The 20192-nt window shown below is 45.2% G+C and overlaps 1 protein-coding gene across 2 annotated transcripts in view; it reads left to right on the forward strand.

Annotated features, from left to right (window-relative positions):
* Positions 1-20192, forward strand: part of LOC144755356 (receptor-type tyrosine-protein phosphatase V-like) — a 704907-nt gene that overhangs the window by 419295 nt on the left and 265420 nt on the right. For both annotated transcript variants that reach the window (XM_078644168.1, XM_078644167.1), the window contains one exon: positions 10811-11080. In XM_078644168.1, coding sequence (XP_078500294.1) covers positions 10811-11080 — 270 coding nt within the window. The remainder of the gene's footprint in view (positions 1-10810; positions 11081-20192) is intronic.

Below are 20192 nucleotides of genomic sequence, written 5' to 3' on the forward strand. Positions count from 1 at the left end.
TGCACCCGCAGGCACGGATCCTGTGAAGTCTGGTGTGTCGACTTACTGCTCCCCAACAACCTTAAAGCAACGCAAAGGTAAGAAGGCATACAACAGCTCCGGAGGGTTCACACTGCCTCTCCACCAAGTTTGGAGGCACCAGGACCTACCAGAACTACAGCGTACCAATACCTGGAGTACCGAACCCCCAACAGCAAACACTGAGATGAAGAGTCCACTCTGGACACCCAAAGCACAAGAAGCAAGCACTCATCAGGAACATTGAGACACGTGAGACCCACTTCTTGAGTGGGTCAGCTGTCCCGAGGTCACTTCTCTAAATTGCTTGCTCCTGACTGCTAGGTCTTCTAGATGCACGACGCCCGGCTGATCTGTTTGCTCTGTATCCGGCCCCACCCGCCCCGGCATTGTCTAACTAGCTGTGCTCCCGTGGTCTCCTGACCCTTGCAAACCTCCTCCCTCCAAGGAGAACCACCTGACTTATCTGTAAGTCCTCCTGTGCTTTGTGTTTTCAAGTGGCCCCCTTTGTCCTTGTGCACCAGCTCCAAGCCCCTAAGGCAATCCGGGACTCTCCCAAACTTCTCCTGTTGGAACTTTGGACTTGGTCCTGACAGCAACCTAAAACGAGAAGGTGATGTTCGTGAAAGCATTGCCTGATTTTCTATGTTTGTTTATTCCTTTTTCACAGTTTTATCCTACTGTACATAATTGTGGACAAGTGTGATATATTTTCCGAACTTTGAAAAATAGTAACTCCGAAAGTACTCACCTATGAACTGTGTTCTTGGTCTTCAAAATGTCATAATAATAGACACAATGTTTATAATTTGGTCTCGGATTTATTCTTGAGTCTGTGTCTCATTTATTGCCTCTGTGGAGTACAACAAATGCTTAGCAGTACCCTCTGATAAACCTAAATGCTCAACCTCACTACCACAAAAAGAGCTTTTAAATCACCTGCTTTTACCTCTGTGTACCATTTGGGGATTCTCTAAACTCTTCACAGTGTACTTCTTTTTAGTAAACTATCCATTGAGCCAGCTGCTTACACCGGTTGAATGAGAGCGTGTACCCCTCTCCTATTACTGTTACAACAGTAAAGTGCCAGTGTGGGGTACAAATGCAACAAAAAGGGGAAAAATACATTCCCACTGGTCATAGGAATGTTAGACCACTGACCCTGTAGCTCTGACATTAAAACGTTATTTGGAGTATTGGAAAACGTTCAATGAGCTGAGGTGATGCTTAGATGTAGTACCATTCCTGCTGGTCCGGGTTCCAGTGATATACTGCTGCGCTGCACTACTTGGCAATCTTCTCAACAGAGACAAGTTCAGATATCCCTATGAACCATTTCAGGAAACTGTGTCTACATAGATGTGCAATCAAAAATCACACATTTTAGATGAAGGTACCAATTCTTCCAGTTTTCCAATATCAGTCAACAGTGAGGCTGTTTTCTTCTGGATTCCCGCTGTTCCTGTAATGATTGCTGATGCGTGGGCCCTTGGCTGCAGCTCTGCCCCATAAAAAGGGCGGTGGATGCTTAACGGCCAGACTAGTCTGAAGCTGTAGAAATGAGTCTTAATTTTGACAAGGAGAAAATAGCAACCGCCAACAAATGATTCCTCTCCTGGCTAGTGTTACATTGATTGCTGAAGGTAAATGCATTACTGCTAGCAGTAATTTCATTACTGCCTGCTGTCAGCATTGCAGCAAATAAATTATTGCCCCGCACTTTATCTTCCAAAATAAGACCAGCCGGATATTGTTTTCAAATGAGTAAAAGACACAACCCCCTTGCAGCGTATGAGACTTTGCTTATGTATGCTCCCCAAACACTAGGCATTGGTGCAGAAATACTTGGTTCTTCAGAGGCCCTGTCTCTGCTCTTCAAATTAACACATTTATTGTCTGGCTGTATTTACCACTGCAAGTACATTTAATCCCAGTGGCATTTGTCTACTAAAGGCGTGGACCTTACTTTCCTGTTGGCTGTATTCTTTACCCATAGTGTTTTTTCTTGCCTCTACCTATAATGGCTCGCTGCAGTATCATTGGGCATTAATTCCAGAAGAACATTTAAGTAGGGAGAGTAAAAATGTACTACAGGTGGTAATTTGTTTCAACTGAGGGTTTCTTCGTGAACAGATCTGATTAGAACAGTAAATCTTCTCAAAATGGATTTGTAACTTAATGATTCATAAACTACAATTATATTTTTATGCATTCATTTTGAAGTAGCCTTCTTCTTAATCTCCCAGTGTTATACCACTAGCTCTTCACTCCGCCTTCCTGCCATTTAAGATTGCATAATAACAAGAAAGGCTAGCTCATTGTGGGAACATTTCTAAGTACAAATGTGGTTCTATTTATTTTCTTTCCCGTTGGACTCCCAAATCATACTGCCAATATTCTCAGCCTTTGCAGCTCAGTTGTTTCCTTTTAAAGTTCCCCATTTTTTTTAATTCTGTTCATCCTTTAGAGTGCTTAAACAAACTCCTCAGCATTGTTCTGTTTACATTCAATATTTTACTTCAAAAGATCATTTCCTTTCTGACTATAAAATTGGCCGCCCCTGGGTTCTGTTTTCTCTGTTTTCTTTTTTCATGTTGGCGTTTCAGTCTTCTGAAACAAGTCCAAAAATAGATCAGCAGATTTCAGTGCCTCCTGCCGACCTGTCTGTTTTAGGACTTTATTCAACAATGAAATTAGTTATCTTTCTCTATATTTCATATGTGCCTTTTATTGATGGAATTGTACGTTTTTTATCAGTAGTGTTAACTTATTTTGTATTTTTTCTGCAGTTGTGCATGCAAAACCTACCTAACATTGTTTTTAATAAGAGCCAACATCCCTGATATCCTGACAGTTGTGCCCAGCACTTTCTATTCAATATAAAACCTTCCCTCCATCTAGAAATACCCTAATCACGCAGACACTATACTGCATTCCCAGACCGAATGCACGGGACAGTGACCTTCGTTCTGTGGAGGGGGCGGTGTGTCCATCTGGATTCAAATCCGCAGAAGGGAAGGCAGCATTCTTGGTGTGCAGGAACGATTTTATCCAAGTACATGTTCACCTTCTGGACGTAGTATGCATCCTGGCAGAGGAGGCTTATACATACATTCTTCCAAGGCTAGACCTGAACCTAGATGTTGACGAACTCACCTCCCAATGCCTCTCACTCCTTGCAGTCGAAATCAATAACGTTGCTCCTCTCCAAAGTAAAAAGAAAAGGCCCATTCCCTCAGCAATTTAGTTCAACAAATCCCTCTATGAAGAAAGGAAGCACCTAAGACTCCTGGAGAAACAATGGAGGCAAACGCCCTCCACCGATAATTTGGACACGCTTCGTTCAGCAAGATCCAAGTACCACAAACGCATCTTCCTTGGGAAAGCATCACACTTCAGAACCCTCCTTGACTCAGCCAAAAATAGACCCAAAAAACTATTTGATCTCATCAAGAATACTAACTGTTCTCCCCCAACCTCCAAGTTGGAGGATTCTACAAAGAAAGCAGCGGATTTCGCTGTATTCTTTGACGAAAAAGTGAAATCACTTGTGGATCAGGCCGCTCATCCGGCCCCTCCAGAGGAGTGCAAATCACTAGCCATTTGGCAGAACTTTGACCCCCATCTCTGAAGATGTCCTCCTCAAGTGCATCCTCGAAACAAAGCCCTCCAACCATTCTCTGGACCCCATCCCTGGTGCCATTGCCATTGACTTCTATACCCCTTCTCTTCCGTTTTGGACCACTCTGGTCAACCTCTCCCTCTGTCAAGGCTCCCTTCCTGTTCCCTTTCAAACTGGGCAGGTCACCCTTCTGCTTAAAAAACCCACTGCTGATGCGAATGACCTCAACAACTTCCGCCCCATTACTAACCTACCCTTTCTTGCGAAGATCACAGAAAGATGTGTAGCGAAACAACTCTCCCGTCATATCAAGGACAATGATCTTCTTGACAATTTTCGGTCCGGCTTCATCCAAAGCTGCAGCACTGAAACAGCCCTGCTGCAAGTGATTGATGATGCGCTGCGGATACTCGATTCGGGGGGGGGGGGTCCTGTCTTCTAATTCTCCTTGACCTTTATGCAGCCTTTGACACTGTCAATCACAACACCCTCCTCAACACTCTTCAACTGAGAATGGGCTTGGAGGGCACTGTGCTTAAATGGTTTACTTCCTTCCTCTCTGATAGATCCCAAATGATCAAAATAACGGACAGTGTGTCATCTCCTTTGGCGGTAGGTCAAGGTGTTCCTCAAGGCTCTATTCTTGCACCCACATTGTTCAATCTGTATTTAGAACCACTGGGAAATCTCCTAAGTAAATCCGGGGTCCACTATCATCTCTACGCAGGCGACACTCAAATCTACCTCAAGGTTGCCTCCACTCACAATCTCTCCGTCCTAAGCTCTACTCTGGACTCCATTCAAAACTGGATGTCAACACATCAACTGATTCTGAATCCCTCCAAAACTGAATTCCTCCTCCTCTCCTCCTCACTTTCTCCTCCCCCAGTTCAATCATGGATGGACCAGATGAATCTACTGAACAATAAACCCATCATTGTCGACAGCGCAAAACCCCTGGTGTCATACTCGACACAAAACTCAATCTACTCTCCCACATTAATTCAATTGCAAAGTCTGCTCGATACCAACTGTGCCTTCTTTGGGGGATTCGTCGCTTCTTCCCAGAGCATGACCTTAAAACCCTGGTCCAATCGCTGGTTCTCTCCAGACTGGACTACTGCAATTCTCTTCTTACTGGCCTCCTCAAATCCCACCTGTCCCCCCTTAAATCTGTTCTCCATTCAGCAGCTCGTTTCATTTATGGGGCCAAAAGAAGCGACCACATCACACGCATGTTATCCACCCTCTGCTGGCTTCCCATCGAGGCAAGATCTATCTACAAGACTGCCTGCATCACCCACAAAGCCTTGCACTCCTCCTCTCCACGCTACCTGGCGAATGAACTGAAACTCTCTGGAGGCTCTAGTCTAGACCATCACGAAATGCAGAAAATTTACTTCTTGAACCTCCCACTTTCAAGAAGGAAAGATCGATGTCCCAATCCTTTTCAGGCAACGCGGTGAGAATCTGGAACTCACTTCCACCCCAGGTCCGAACCACCTCCTCCTCCCAGGCCTTCAAAACTGACCTCAAAGTTCTCCTCCTTCAAAGACACTTCCAAATTTAATTCATGCCCTCTCTATTATCTGAAGGAAGACCTTTTATTATAGAAAATGTTATTCTCCTTGACTATGGAAGTGTCTTCCCAGTGTGTTTTTAGTCATGAACACTAATACCTTGTTTACCTTTTAGAGAAGAGGTTTCCTGGTTTCTAATTGTATTACTTTTTTTAGAATATGATCGTATATTAGAAATTCAAAGACCAAAGTTTACCTGCTTGACTTAAGAGGATGTGGCTTGCGGCTAGAGTGGTCGACCTCGAAGCTGGGAAACCAGGTTCGAGTCTATGGGGGGAAGCTCTGCATCCTGTTATCCTAGGCAAATCACTTAATCTCTCCATGCCTAACAAAATGAATGAGTACATCTTTTACGCAACTGGTGTGCCAGTTCAATTTCTTCGAGCGACAAGTGTCATTAAGGCAGTCTGGTCTGGTGGTCAGAGTGCCAGTTCAGGTTTAGATACCCAAAAAATAAGCTTGGTGTCCTCAGCATCATAGTATAGCACACAGCCAGCGTTCCTGATAACAGATAGCAAAGCCATAATGTAGATATTGGGAATAAATGGGACAAGATAGATCTTTGGGTGGAGACTGCGTCAGGGTCAGGTATGTATATTCTCTAAGCTAAAGGGCTTAATTTGTAAAAGAATGACCGCTGGTGCCCAAAGCTCTACTCTGGAGCCTTTGCCCAGCACTATTAAATGTCTGCGTGGGCTTCAATCCACCTCATGCCTCTTTAATCCAGCACCAGACACTACCTCCCTTTATCATACTCTTGTAGGTTTCTGCTTTCTCCCTTTCTGACGGGTTTTCAGTCTTTCTCCTTCTTTTCTGTTAGCGTGTTTTTTTATTTCTTGCTCTTGATCAATATCTTCTGAGGAAAAATAAGTGCTGATCTCCAAAATGAAGGACTGGTGACCCACACTGGCAACAACCTGCTCAAATTAAGCACTCTCCAAGGACAATACTCTGTGCCTAGTCGTGTAAGGAAAGTGGTGAGCCTGTCTTGTGCCATTCATTCAGTGCCAAAATGAGAGAGGTGCGGCCCACAATGTTAAAAGCTGCAAACAAATCATGATGAGTAAGTAGCCTGGTGGAATTGCAATTGGCAGCAGACTGTAGATCATCAACGACTGCTATCAGTGCAGGTCCCATGCTGCTGCAAGCCCTACTTGTGAGCAATCCAACAGGAGGCTGGTTTCCAAATATTTACAAAGTTGTTTAGCTACAATCATTCCAGATTTTTTTTTAATGATGGCAGGAAGTAATGTGATTGGCCGATAATTAGCTAGATCCTCAAGATCAGAGTTAAACTTTTTTAACAAAGGTTTCACGAGCCTAAGCTAAAGCTCTTTAGGGTCATTGCCGGAAGCCAAAGACCGATCCATTTAGCTTGTTGATAGAATTAAACCTGCCAGAAGTATCTTTTTATAAGCTCTTTATAAGGAGTTCATCAAGAGCAGATCCTGACCTACGAATTTTAATTAAGGCATACAACTCTTCAGAAGATGGGCAGTCGAAATGATGGAGGCGGAGGCAGTTAACAGGCCACAAACTTTCCTTGACAACTTCAACAGGCTAAGATACATTTTTTTATAATGATTCATGGAGGTGGCAATTGAGAAGCAAATAGTTTTCAACGTCTGGTCAGAGAAAATCACAGTTTGATCACATGAGGTGTTGGTAGGACTTATTCTCAAGGTAAGGGCATGGGTATAAATTCAATTATGAATTTGAAATCCTCTTTCTGTAAGTTTGAAACACTGAGATTGTGTTTGAATATAGCATTATTGGATTTTTATTAAAGAGAAGCAGTTATTTGGAAGCACTTTTATATTCAAGCTTACATTTGTAATGCCGTTTCCTTTCAACTTGTCTAACCTTCCTTTTTAATGTATGCAATCATTCTTAAACCATTGAGCATAGTTTTTATGCTAGTTGATCTTGGTCAAAATGGTGGGGGCAACACAATATTCTACTCTGGAGGCTCAATCGACGAAAGTGGCATAGTGTGAAGAAACGATACAGAAAAGGGGGTGGTGATGAACAGAGTGTCTGAATTAAGCAGACCACTCTTACCCAGTCCAAAGATCAGGGCTTGATCCATCACCGTTATTTATCTCACTGCCCCATCCCAGCTCAGAACCTGGCTATATGCAAATTAGTCTGTCCCTGGCCCAGTGCATCATGGGAACAGGGCAGACCAAACTACCAAGCCAATTCTTCACCAGAAAGGAGACAAGCTACCGGGGACCGGTTTCTGGCATTTCAGCCTCTTCGGCCCGGCTTGCTTGAATCCTGATGGAGCAGTGAGAAAGGGACTCATGTCTGAGTATACCCTGCCACACCTATAGTGGCCAAAAACGATACAGAAAAGGGGGTGGTGATGAACAGAGTGTCTGAATTAAGCAGACCACTCTTACCCAGTCCAAAGATCAGGGCTTGATCCATCACCGTTATTTATCTCACTGCCCCATCCCAGCTCAGAACCTGGCTATATGCAAATTAGTCTGTCCCTGGCCCAGTGCATCATGGGAACAGGGCAGACCAAACTACCAAGCCAATTCTTCACCAGAAAGGAGACAAGCTACCGGGGACCGGTTTCTGGCATTTCAGCCTCTTCGGCCCGGCTTGCTTGAATCCTGATGGAGCAGTGAGAAAGGGACTCATGTCTGAGTATACCCTGCCACACCTATAGTGGCCAAAAACGATACAGAAAAGGGGGTGGTGATGAACAGAGTGTCTGAATTAAGCAGACCACTCTTACCCAGTCCAAAGATCAGGGCTTGATCCATCACCGTTATTTATCTCACTGCCCCATCCCAGCTCAGAACCTGGCTATATGCAAATTAGTCTGTCCCTGGCCCAGTGCATCATGGGAACAGGGCAGACCAAACTACCAAGCCAATTCTTCACCAGAAAGGAGACAAGCTACCGGGGACCGGTTTCTGGCATTTCAGCCTCTTCGGCCCGGCTTGCTTGAATCCTGATGGAGCAGTGAGAAAGGGACTCATGTCTGAGTATACCCTGCCACACCTATAGTGGCCAAAAACGATACAGAAAAGGGGGTGGTGATGAACAGAGTGTCTGAATTAAGCAGACCACTCTTACCCAGTCCAAAGATCAGGGCTTGATCCATCACCGTTATTTATCTCACTGCCCCATCCCAGCTCAGAACCTGGCTATATGCAAATTAGTCTGTCCCTGATCTCTTGACTGGGTGAGAGTACTCTGCTTAATTCAGAGACTCTGTCCATCACCACCCCTTGTTGTAAATAATAGTGTGAAGAAAAACACTGCATATTGAGAGGGTTAGAAGAAAAAAGCCAAGGTAAGAGTTTAGACCAGGGCCTTAAAGAGATAGTGCTCGTACGTACAGATGAACAGTAGTCTTTATAGGTGTTTTTAAGTTGAAAATGAGGGAGTAGGCAATCCACAGCTGAGGAAGAAATAATGGAAATCGGGAAAGGTTCAGACCACATCTTATATATGTTCTGCATTATGTATACTGGAGCTAATATGTTGTATGTGTCCTCAATCTGAGAAATGAGACTAGTTCTGAAGTGTGATGATTCTCAGGACTGTCCAAATGAACAGTGACATTTCCCATCACAATAACAGCGTTATGAGCTGAGTTAGAAGTAATGTAAACATCAGGAAATGCATGCAACAAAATGGTGGTGGGGAAAATGTACAGCTTTGGTGTGTGTGGTTAACTACTAGAGAAATAGTAAGGATTTGTGTGGTGGCAATATTAGTAGATTGAAAGAAGAACACTTCAAACGTATGTGAACGGAAAAGCAGCACCCACAAGCTTTTTATCCCTGTGGAGGTCATTTCTGATAACCTCATACCCAGAGGGCTGGTAAGACTTTAAAGTGGCTCTTCAAATTCTGCTTAAGCCAGGATTCTGAAATAGCTAAGATGTCTACATCACGTGTCTGAACCATGTAACCTATTTCAGGAGAGTGTTTGGCCCATGTGCTTGGGTTAATATGGTCAACTTGGAGGTCTCTATATGCATTGTTGTTTGGCGACATTATGACATTTGTAGAGCCCCTACCAGCAGAGGCACTAGTGAAATTGGTAACCTTAGTGAAATCATCATAAAATCCTTATCCTAAAATAGGAAACGGTGTAACGTAAATGGTTCTGGGGACAAGTGGGTGACATGTTTGAAGTTGTTTTGGCTTGCAATGTTGATATGTTCCAATTTATGACCACCAATGGTGGATATTTCGTTAGTTTTGCATGTCATTGTTTTGATATGCTAGACTTCCTTCTCTTCTGTGAACATCCCTTCATTCTTCCACTTAAAGGAAACTATGCATTTCTAATGTGCTAATTTGATTACATTTATTGTATAGAGCATTTCCCAAACAACTGAATGTGGTGGTTTTTTAAAAAGTCATATATTTTGATATTGTCTTACTTTATCATTTACATATTACACAATCTGCCATTGTTATCGTATAGCAGTGCGTTTATATTCAGCTTGTTAGTCCACAGAATTAACATCTACATTGGTGGAATCGTAGTAAATTCCCTGAATAATACTAGATCATGTGCCTCTCTGTTCTGGTTGTCCTGTATTGGCATATATCAAGAATATTTCCTGTTCTGGATGCCTTTCGGGTGTAAGATAAATGGTCCTTGCTAGCTACAGCCTAACCTAACTGGGTTTAATGTGCTCAGATATGAGCTAGGGTTCTCTAATGAAACTAAGTTCGAAACTGTGGAAACAACATTCACATTCAATGTATCATGTACATCGTGGTTGTCATTATTACACTTATTTGAGTTTATGAAATGTACATTTTTTGAAGTGAAATATTTTAATTATTATTTCAGACGTTATTACGTCCTAAAACAGATATCCCTGTAGTTATTTAAATAGTTTCCTTATGTAATTGGTAATGTGTTGATTCAATAGTAAATAATACAATTTTATTTTGTAAAACAATCCATGTCAGTACATATTTCACGAACTGAAATATTCATCAGTATCGTTGTTTCAAGCGTGAGATCTTTATGTAGTGTATATGCTACAGTTTAATTAGGTTACTGGTCTAACCTTTCAATCTGCAGTGACTTCAGGATACATTGAGTCACTGAGCGTCAATTCAGTCGTTCTCCCATTTGTGTAGGCCTGGGTGTTATCCACAGCAGCTGATGCACTTTTTGTTGAGTCTGAAAGGTCCACACAGGCCCAATATCAAAGAATTAAGGATACACACAGAGAACACGATCTTTAGACACACTTTATGCATTGTAAAATCAAAAAGCTCAGCACAATATCATTATTGCTATCAAGATAATGCTTCTCCTGGGAGGGTTAGCTTTTGAGCCTGCAATTGTATATATAAGATTCTTCCCAACTGCTCACCTCCGTTTTATCTTGAGATGGTCGATTCACCGTGACGTACTGTGTCATCTAGCACCATTGAGCCGCATATGGCATCCTAGAGCTGCATCCAGAGTGCATGGTGTTACTCTTTAAACATAGATCTGCATGCAATGTGTTTGAAAATACATTTGTCCTTTCCTTGTATTCTTTACACCAGCTGACACCTGTTTGTACATTGTGTCTCACCCTTTGTTCCCCCAGATCCTCTACATCCAACTCTCTTAAAGGTGGAGAATGATCACAGCCCTTCCTCGCTCGGCGTAAGCTGGACTCTGGTTGATGGAGGCGGAGATCTCTGGCTTCTGCTCTACACCGACCACTCTTGGCTTCCTGTGCAGAATGTATCATTGGAGCCAGGGGTCACAAATTTCACCGTGGATGGCCTGCACCCTGGGACCAGATACTACCTTCAGGTTGTGTCGCAAGCTGGACCATATCTCACAGCGTCACCCAGAGTGACCGGATACACATGTGAGTGTAGAAAATGACCCCTGGATCCCTCTGTTTTTGATCTCCAACATTCTGTCCTTTCACAAGAGATCAGCTGGAAATCCTTAAAGGGGAGCATGTGTTTTCTTTTAGTGGTAGATTTGGTGGTCTGCTAGACAGGATAAGTGTTACACCGTTTGTAGTTTGTTGTCTCATTTGCATGATCTATTTTTCCCAAAATTCTTATCTTTGAAATTTTCTTCTGCTTGTTTGGTTTTCCACTATGAAAAGAGAAGCGGATATTGAATTGAACCTTCCCAGCCACTAACAAAGATGTTTCACAGGGCTTCCATGCAAAGCATACCTGAGTCGAAAAAGAAATCCTGGCCATATTCCTTTAAATCAAAATGTATTGCCTTTTGAAAGTAGCAGATGAAAGCTGTCAGAAAAAATGCTTTTGTTTATTTTCTGTCCAATTTAAGCCCAATGTTTTCTTGATGTAACTGATCCTTAGCAAGTAGTTCTTTGAAATTCAATGGGAGCATGCACATCCCATATTAGTTAGTTGTTAACAAAATTAATAGCGAAACAGGGCGTTATATGTTGGTATATGGTTTCATCAAATATTTTTTTTTCTAAAAACATTCCCATCATTAACTTAAAAACAAAGTAAACAACTCGTGCTGAAGCCTCCAAAGATTCAGAAAAGGGGGTGGTGATGAACAGAGTGCATGAATTAAGCAGACCACTCTTACCCAGTCCAAAGATCAGGGCTTGATCCATCACCGTTTTTTAGCTCACTGCACCATCCCAGCTCAGAACTTGGCTATATGCAAATTAGTCTGTTCCTGTCCCAGTGCATGATGGGAACAGGGCAAACCAAACTACCAAGCCAATTCTTATACTGGGAAGGAAACAAGCTTCCGGGGACCGGTTTCTGCCATTTCAGGCGTCGTCGGCCCGGCTTGCTTGAATCCTGATGGTGCAATGAGCAAGGGACTCACATCTGAGTATACCCTTCCACGCTTATGGTGGACAAAATGATTCAGAAAAGGGGGTGGTGATGAACAGAGTGCCTGAATTAAGCAGACCACTCTTACCCAGTCCAAAGATCAGGGCTTGATCCATCACCGTTTTTTAGCTCACTGCACCATCCCAGCTCAGAACTTGGCTTTATGCAAATTAGTCTGTTCCTGTTTCAGTGCATGATGGGAACAGGGAAAACCAAACTACCAAGCCAATTCTTATACTGGGAAGGAAACAAGCTTCCGGGGACCGGTTTCTGCCATTTCAGGCGTCGTCGGCCCGGCTTGCTTGAATCCTGATGGTGCAATGAGCAAGGCACTCACATCTGAGTATACCCTTCCACGCTTATGGTGGACAAAATGATTCAGAAAAGGGGGTGGTGATGAACCACCCCCTTTTCTGAATCATTTTATTCACCATCACCACCCCCTTTTCTGAATCATTTTGTCCACCATAAGCGTGGAAGGGTATACTCAGATGTGAGTCCCTTGCTCATTGCACCATCAGGATTCAAGCAAGCCGGGCCGACGACGCCTGAAATGGCAGAAACCGGTCCCCGGAAGCTTGTCTCCTTTCTGGTGAAGAATTGGCTTGGTAGTTTGGTCTGCCCTGTTCCCATGATGCACTGGGCCAGGGACAGACTAATTTGCATATAGCCAGGTTCTGAGCTGGGATGGGGCAGTGAGCTAAATAACGGTGATGGATCAAGCCCTGATCTTTGGACTGGGTAAGAGTGGTCTGCTTAATTCAGACACTCTGTTCATCACCACCCCCTTTTCAGAAGCCTCCAAAGAAGCAGCTCGAAAGAATCCTGCTGCAGGAGGAAAATAAATGTTCAGAAAGACAAAAAAAAACGGGTTTTAATATTGCAGTCAAGGAAAGAGTTAGATATTTGTATTCATTAGTGTGGTACAATGTCCATGATGAACAGGTCCATTCAGTATGCCCTTTGATTCTTTGTTTGATTTCCACACTGAAGTTCATCAAAGTGGGCTCACAGACTTGGTGTAAAACACCCCTGATGAAGTCTGTGTCCCAGCCCTGCAATCTCTCCTCCACTTTACTGGTTTAAAAAGAAATGTCCTGTCTGCAGCCTTTTACCTCCATGTGACTATAACGGGCTGGAATTCCATCTGCAGTTGTAAAACATGTTTATAAATCCTTGAAATAGTATCCAGACAACTTCCAGGAGATTTCCATCCCCAGCCCCCGCCCCTTCCATGTTCCTGCAGTGAACAGTCTGCAGAGGGCTGGGTCCTTCTGCCATACAATAAGAAGGAATGTGACGTGGGCGAGCAGCTTGTTTTACGGCTTGTTTTTACCAGAAGGTCTTTCTCGGACTGAACAAAACCCGTGTAGATGGGTTCATTTTTTTTCAGAAAAAAAAAATCAGGTTTGAGCTCTGTTGCTGTTGAAAACCAATCGGTAAAATTTTGATTTTAGTTATTTTATCTCTATTTTATTCAGAGCATTTATGTAGCCCCTGGAGACAGGTTTTATTTATGTTGGAGAAAAATGCATGTTTCCGTGCCCCCCCCCGCCTGTCTTGGATCTCTGGGTTAGTAATCTGGCCATGGAAGGCCTGCTGGACTCTCTCTCTCTGGCTACTGCAGATGGTTGGCTTGCTGGCCCGGCTTGCTGGATGCCTTTCTAGATGTTGCACAAAGCCATGGAAAGTATTCTTTCAACACGCCCTGCCCCGCCGGTGAAGTAGCATCTTTCGCCTCGCAATCTAAAGGCAGGATTAATAAAGAAACCAAGGGCCCACTCGACATAGGCCGGTGTTAACCCTCGAAGCCCGTACGAGCTCATATTCGCCTAAAATAACACATGGCTCACATCTAGGAAGCACAGTTTTAATTGGTCAAACTCGGCTCAATGTTTTCCTTGGATTCATGCTGCTTCTCGTGGCCCGTGTGCCAAAAATTATAAATGAATTAAGCCTCTCCTCTACAGATAAAATAAAATAAAACAAGCATTGTCTGCCAGCAGCCCTTTTGGAGTGTCTCGGGCGGTTTCTGTTAGCCCTGGACTGGAAACACAGGAAGCTCAGGACACAGAATAGCTGTCCACATCCGACTCAGCAAATCAAGAGCTATTACCAGGGGAAACGCAGAGCTCAGGGAAGGAGGGAGGGCGTCAGGCCAAGAACAGCTCTGCTTCTCCTGGATGTTAGACCCATCACAGGGAGGAGGAAATGAAAGGGCACGGATAAAGCCAGGAGTTCCGACTTTGTTCGGTAAAGATTCCTTGTATTGGCCACTAAGAGGTGTCTGTACTTGCTGCGTGCAAGAGTATGTTTGTGCAAGGCCGTTGTTTTCAGAGTTTGGAGGTTTTCTGTAGCAGAATAGTTAGGACAAGAGACATTTTAAAACTTCTAGACCTATAATGTTTTCAATAAATGTAAAGTTGTACTTAATCACACTGACGCAGGAATACTTTTTGTGACTACTTTATTACCCGGAGCGCCGGGAGACAATACGCTAACTGCAGCCCTCGGCGCCGATAAGAAGATGGCCGCCTTCCGCTTCCCGTCCCCTCATTTCCTCTTCCGGGGATGGGAGACTAGACCGTCACCACATATCTCCCCCCTTTATGCAACACTAAACAATATACAATAAAGTCCTTACTTCCAGTCCATATCATAGTCCTTGAACTTCTCTGGTACCTTTACTGCTCTTCCAACTCTGGTTCTCACCACTTCGGTACTACCTTCTTCTTCCGGTCCTCTCCTGTCTGATCTTCTTCCTTCCTCTTCTCTTTCTCTGTCTCTAACCTCCTCACTGCTTTCTGCCTTGCACCCGCTCCTCATCTCTTCACTCGTCCCCCATTCTCCTTCGCTGTCTTCCACTTGCTGCTCTCTTTCTTCTACATTCTCGTTTCCCCTTCCGTTACGTTCTCTTCCACTTTCATCTTCTACTTGCTGTGTTCCTTCTTCAGTTTCCTTTCCCCACTTCAAGATCTTGCTGCATTTAGCCATTCTGTCCTGTGACCATACCTTTCCGTCACTGAGCAGGGCAGACCGGGTGTAGGGCTCCAGCATTTGCAATGGTGGTGAAAATTTGCTTTCCCCTTTCTTCTTGAGGATGGCCAGCTTCACTCTCACCCTATCTCCCTTTTCCAGTTGTGCACCCTGAACGTTGCGTCTCTTGTTAAAGTGCATCGTATACACTTCTTGTGCTTTCTCTAAATTCTTTCGGACAACGGCCGGTGACCACTTACTTTGCACCACTAATTTCCTCCATGCCATGTTGTCCTTCGTAAAGGCTTCCCTTCCTCTCAACACTTTAAATGGGCTGTATCCCGTGCTTCCCGGGGTGATGCGATAGGCCAAGATCATTTTCTCCAATTCTTTCTCCCAGTCCATACCATCGTTTATGGCCGCCTGAATGGTGCCCATGATCACCCAATTGAACCTTTCCACCTGACCGTTTCCGGCGGGATGGTAGATGGGTGTGTGTTTCATCTCTATGCCGTTCCTGGTCGTGAATGCGATCCATTTCGTAGAAGTGAATTGCGGCCCATTATCACACGTGATAATTTTAGGGATGCCTTCTCTGACAAACGTGGTACGTAGGAAGCGTACTACTGCCTCCGTGTCCACATTCTCCATTATCTCCACCTCTGGCCACTTGGAATATTTGTCTATTAGAACTACAGCATACTTCTGTGTTCCTTCTTTGTTGAGAATAGGACCCATGATGTCCACCGAAACCATTTCCCATGGCCCATCCGGAACTGGGAATTTACCTAAGGGTGGTCTTAACATGCTCTGTGACTTGTCTGCCTTGGCACATGACTCGCATTTCCGTACATGCCGTTCTATATGGGCATCAATGGCTGGCCACCAGTATGCTTGTCTGGCTAAAGCTTTTGTCTTGGTGATTCCCTGGTGTCCTTCGTGCAGTAGATTCATCAGGTGCTCCAGTATGCCTTGTGGAGGAATCACTTTGTCGCCTCTGAGCAAAAAGATGGGGTTCTCTGCCAATGATAGTTCGTCCCTTACTTCCCAGAATTTCCTCAATTCCTCCTTGAGGTGTCTTTTTTTCTGGCCACCCGTGAACCACGTATCCTTTGATGGCTTCCAGGTCGCCGTCTTCTCGGTATGCTTCTTCCCACTCCTGGGCGCTGATCACTTCCTTCGTATCCTGAATGGTGGCTACCACATATCCTTCCCACCTTTGCTTCTCCTCGTCATCCTCTACTTCCATCGCTGCTGCCCTGCTCAGGAAGTCAGTCACTTTGTTCTGCGGTCCAGGAATGTGTTCCACCTCGTACACAAAGTCCAAAAGTCTAAGAGTCATCTTGGCAATCCTAGGTGTCGCGTGAGCATGGCCGCTTGAAGTCAGTACTCAGACCAAAGGCTTGTGGTCCGTTCGGACCAAGAATTTCGCTCCCCACAAATACTGTCTGAATCTCTCCATCGCCCAAACAACTGCCAGCATCTCCTTCTCCACCACACTAAACTTCTCCTCATTGGATGCAAGCGACCTTGAGGCAAAGCTGACCGTCGATACTTCTCCGTTGTCCGATTTCTGCATAAGGACTGCTCCTAGACCACGGTCACTGGCATCAGTGGTGAGGATGGATTCCGCGCTTGGGTCGAACCCCTTCAGGGGAATGGCCGTGCTCATTTCTTGTTTCAGTGCTTCAAACTTCGTCTGTTCCTCCTGACTCCATGCGAACTTGTTCTTCTCCTTCAGGAGTTGGCGTAGGAGATGCGTTTTCGTGGCAAAATGAGGAATGAACTTACTGTAGTATTCGGCCATTCCTAGAAATGACCGAACATCCTCCATTTTTGGTTGGTGTGGGAGCGTCTTGAATCGATTTCATGTTGGCTCTTTTTGGTAGTATTCCGTTTTCGCTCACTTCATGCCCTAGGTACGTGACAGATTTCACTCCGAACCTGCACTTTGTCCATTCAGCCGTCAGGCCATTGTCCTGTAGTGTCCGTAGTACGTTGTGGAGCTTCTCGTTGTGGTCCTGTTTGGTTTTCCCCATTACCAGGATGTCGTCTTGAAAAAACTGCACGTTCTCCACACCCTTCAGTAACTTGTGCATAAGCTTCTGAAAGACCGCCCCTGCGGATGCTAGTCCAAATGGCATTCTCACAAATTCATAGCAGCCGAAAGGCGTGATAAACGATGTGAGATGGCTGCATGAGGAGTGTCGTTTTACTTGGTGGTAGGCTGACGACAAGTCTATTGTTGAAAACCACTTGATGTCCTTGGTCCTAGCTAGCATCTCATTAATTCGTGGTAGAGGGAATTTGTCGATCACAATGTTTTTGTTCAGTTCTCTTAAGTCGACACACAGCCGCACCTTGCCATTGGGCTTCTGGGCTACCACCAGAGGGGAAAGCCATTCAGCACTCTCTATGGCTCTGATCACTCCCTCTTTCTCCAGCCTGTCCAATTCTGATTGTACAGCTTCCCTACTGCGGAACGGGATGTTTCTCACCTTGTGCACCACTGGTTTCGCTCCTTCCTTTAGCTTTATGAGGTGTTTGTATTTCGCTAGTTCCCCAATTTGTCCATTGAATACTTTGAGGTACACTCTCTGCCATGACTCTACATCGTCCTTCCTTTCCATGTCCATTAGCAAGATTTTCTCAATGCCCCCCGGGTTGAGTTGTATTCCCAACGCTCCTTGGTCCTTCCAGCTCAAAACTGAGGGGCCTTTCTCAGCGATGTATAACTTGCATTGTGCGTGGCGACCACGGAACTCAAACAGGAGGGGACAATACCCCAACATGGGAATTCTTTGTCCAGTATACGTGACTGGTCTCAAATCCATCGGGTGCAGTGTCTCTTCGATCTTGGTAGCAAACTTTTCTTCCCAAACCTGTTGTTGTATGATGGAGATGGGTGCTCCACTGTCTGCGATCATTTCCAGTGGTATCCCTCCAATGTGCATGTTCAGTCTGGGTTTGTCCGTTCCTTCCCCTTCCATTTCCAGCACCTGGACATCGATGTATAGGAACTCTTCCTGGTCCTCTGCGTCTTCGCGGTCGTCTGCATCCTCTCTTTGTTCCTGGTCCACATATCTGACCACCGCTCCTTTGGGTTTTCGGCGGCACACCTTCTCATAGTGCCCGAACACGCTGCAATATGAGCATTTTGCCCTGAACGCCGGGCACGCTTTGTCATTTCCCATGTGTGTGGTACTGCCACACCTGTAGCAGCTCGGTTTACTTCCTTTATTCGATCTGTTGTCCGTCTGGGCGTAGTTGTTGTTGTTGTGGGGTCTTCTTCCATCTTGATTCCTTTGCGGTTCTCTTTGCCTCGGCCGTTCACTTCTCGCCGGCGCCATGATCTTGCATACCGTCTGTGCTCCACCTGCTTCTTTCTTGGCCGCTTGTGCACATCGCTTTGACATTTCCGCTTTTTTGACCATGGCCCATATCTCTTTGAGAGAAGCATCTCCATTTACCCAAAGTTTTTCCTGGACGTGGGAGCTGGTAGTGTGCATGATAATTTGGTCTCTAATTAGGTCGTCATGCAACCTGTCAAACTTGCACGTAAGGGCCAACCTTTGCAGGGCCACGAATACTCGTCCACCGTTTCTCCACTCCTCTGCTTCCTTTGAAAGAAATTGTATCTGTCTATTGCGACGCACACAACTGGCCTGTAGTGAGCGTCGAGATCCGCGATGGCGTGACTGAACACGTCCGTGTCTGTACCATCCCTCTCGCCTTTGACAATGGTGTCATAGATTCTGATCCCTTCAGGACCCAAGTTGTGTAATAGTATCTTTTTCCTCCTCTTGCTCGTGAACGGAGTGTCGCCTTCCTCTTCCAGGGCTTCGAGATAGTTGAGGAAGTACCTTTTCCAGTCTTCCCATTTCATCTCCGGTTCTCCACACTTCGTCAGGAATGGCACCAATTGGGTGAGGGAAGAAGACTGGACCGCCATCTTGGATGCACCTCTGTGAAGAGCCTGAATGGGGAGCGTCCGACCTGGTGGGCTCCCCGGCGTGTGTTGCTCAGTCGTGTCACCTTCGCTTAGGTCACTGGCGCTGTCTTCACCTGTCTCCCTGTCTGAGGGACTAGTCAACGCCTGCAGGCTGTTCCCTGTGGCAGGACTTGTCGAGCTGGGCGCCTCTGTGCCTGGCCGCTGCTCCGCCAGGGTGCCTGGCGCTGCCTTCACAGCTGGAGATGGGATGCTCCCTTATAGGCTGTGCTTTGCCAAGGCTTGTTTCAAGATATAATGCAGCAATGGAGGTGACTGGTTCTGGATTGTCTAGTGTTTGATTTTTCTTTCCTTTTTTTTTTTTTTCCAGCTCACACTAGCAGAACGACGTCCCTTGACTTACTGCTGGCGCTGGGTTCGTTGTAAGACGAACGGTGGGGCGCCCTCTTGGTTCGCGCCCTTTACGACGCTCCTTCCGCTCCTCTGCCACGCTCCGGGCTGTTTGCGGCGCCGAAATGGGGCCGCGTGACTGTTTCGCGATGTTGCAGTGTGCGCGCGGTCTACTCCGCGTCACTCGTCGCCATTGTAAAGTTGTACTTAATCACACTGACGCAGGAATACTTTTTGTGACTACTTTATTACCCGGAGCGCCGGGAGACAATACGCTAACTGCAGCGGTTGGCGCCGATAAGAAGATGGCCGCCTTCCGCTTCCCGTCCCCTCATTTCCTCTTCCGGGGACGGGAGACTAGACCGTCACCACAATAAATACACCATTTACACTGTGTGATCAAAGACTGACGGGCGGTCGTGCAGAAGTCAGGAGTCTTCTGTAATTAATATGTATGTCGCTATGTACTTCAGTATATATAACTGCTTCATTGCAAAGTTTGTCAAAGCTGTTCTCGGTAATTTTTGAAAATCTATAAATTAAGGAACTATTTAAGTCAAAAGCAGCCCTGCAACGGCTGTCTTTCCTTCTTTATTTATTGCGTCACCTTGTAAACCAAGAAGGTGTTGGGAGTATTAATATTTCTTATTTCGTTTTAAAGTTTGCATGCTATAGAATACGCACTCATCTAGGTACAAGAAGTACCTGAAAGTACCTGAACGACATATCCTGTCGATAGTCAAATGAAAGCTTTGAGAAGGTTGACATGGCCCTAGTACTCCTCTTCTACTTTTGTTTCTACACCTGGGGCCCTATTATGTAAAGGG

This window comes from Lissotriton helveticus, chromosome 5_1, assembly GCF_964261635.1.
Source record: "Lissotriton helveticus chromosome 5_1, aLisHel1.1, whole genome shotgun sequence".
NCBI lineage: Eukaryota > Metazoa > Chordata > Amphibia > Caudata > Salamandridae > Lissotriton > Lissotriton helveticus.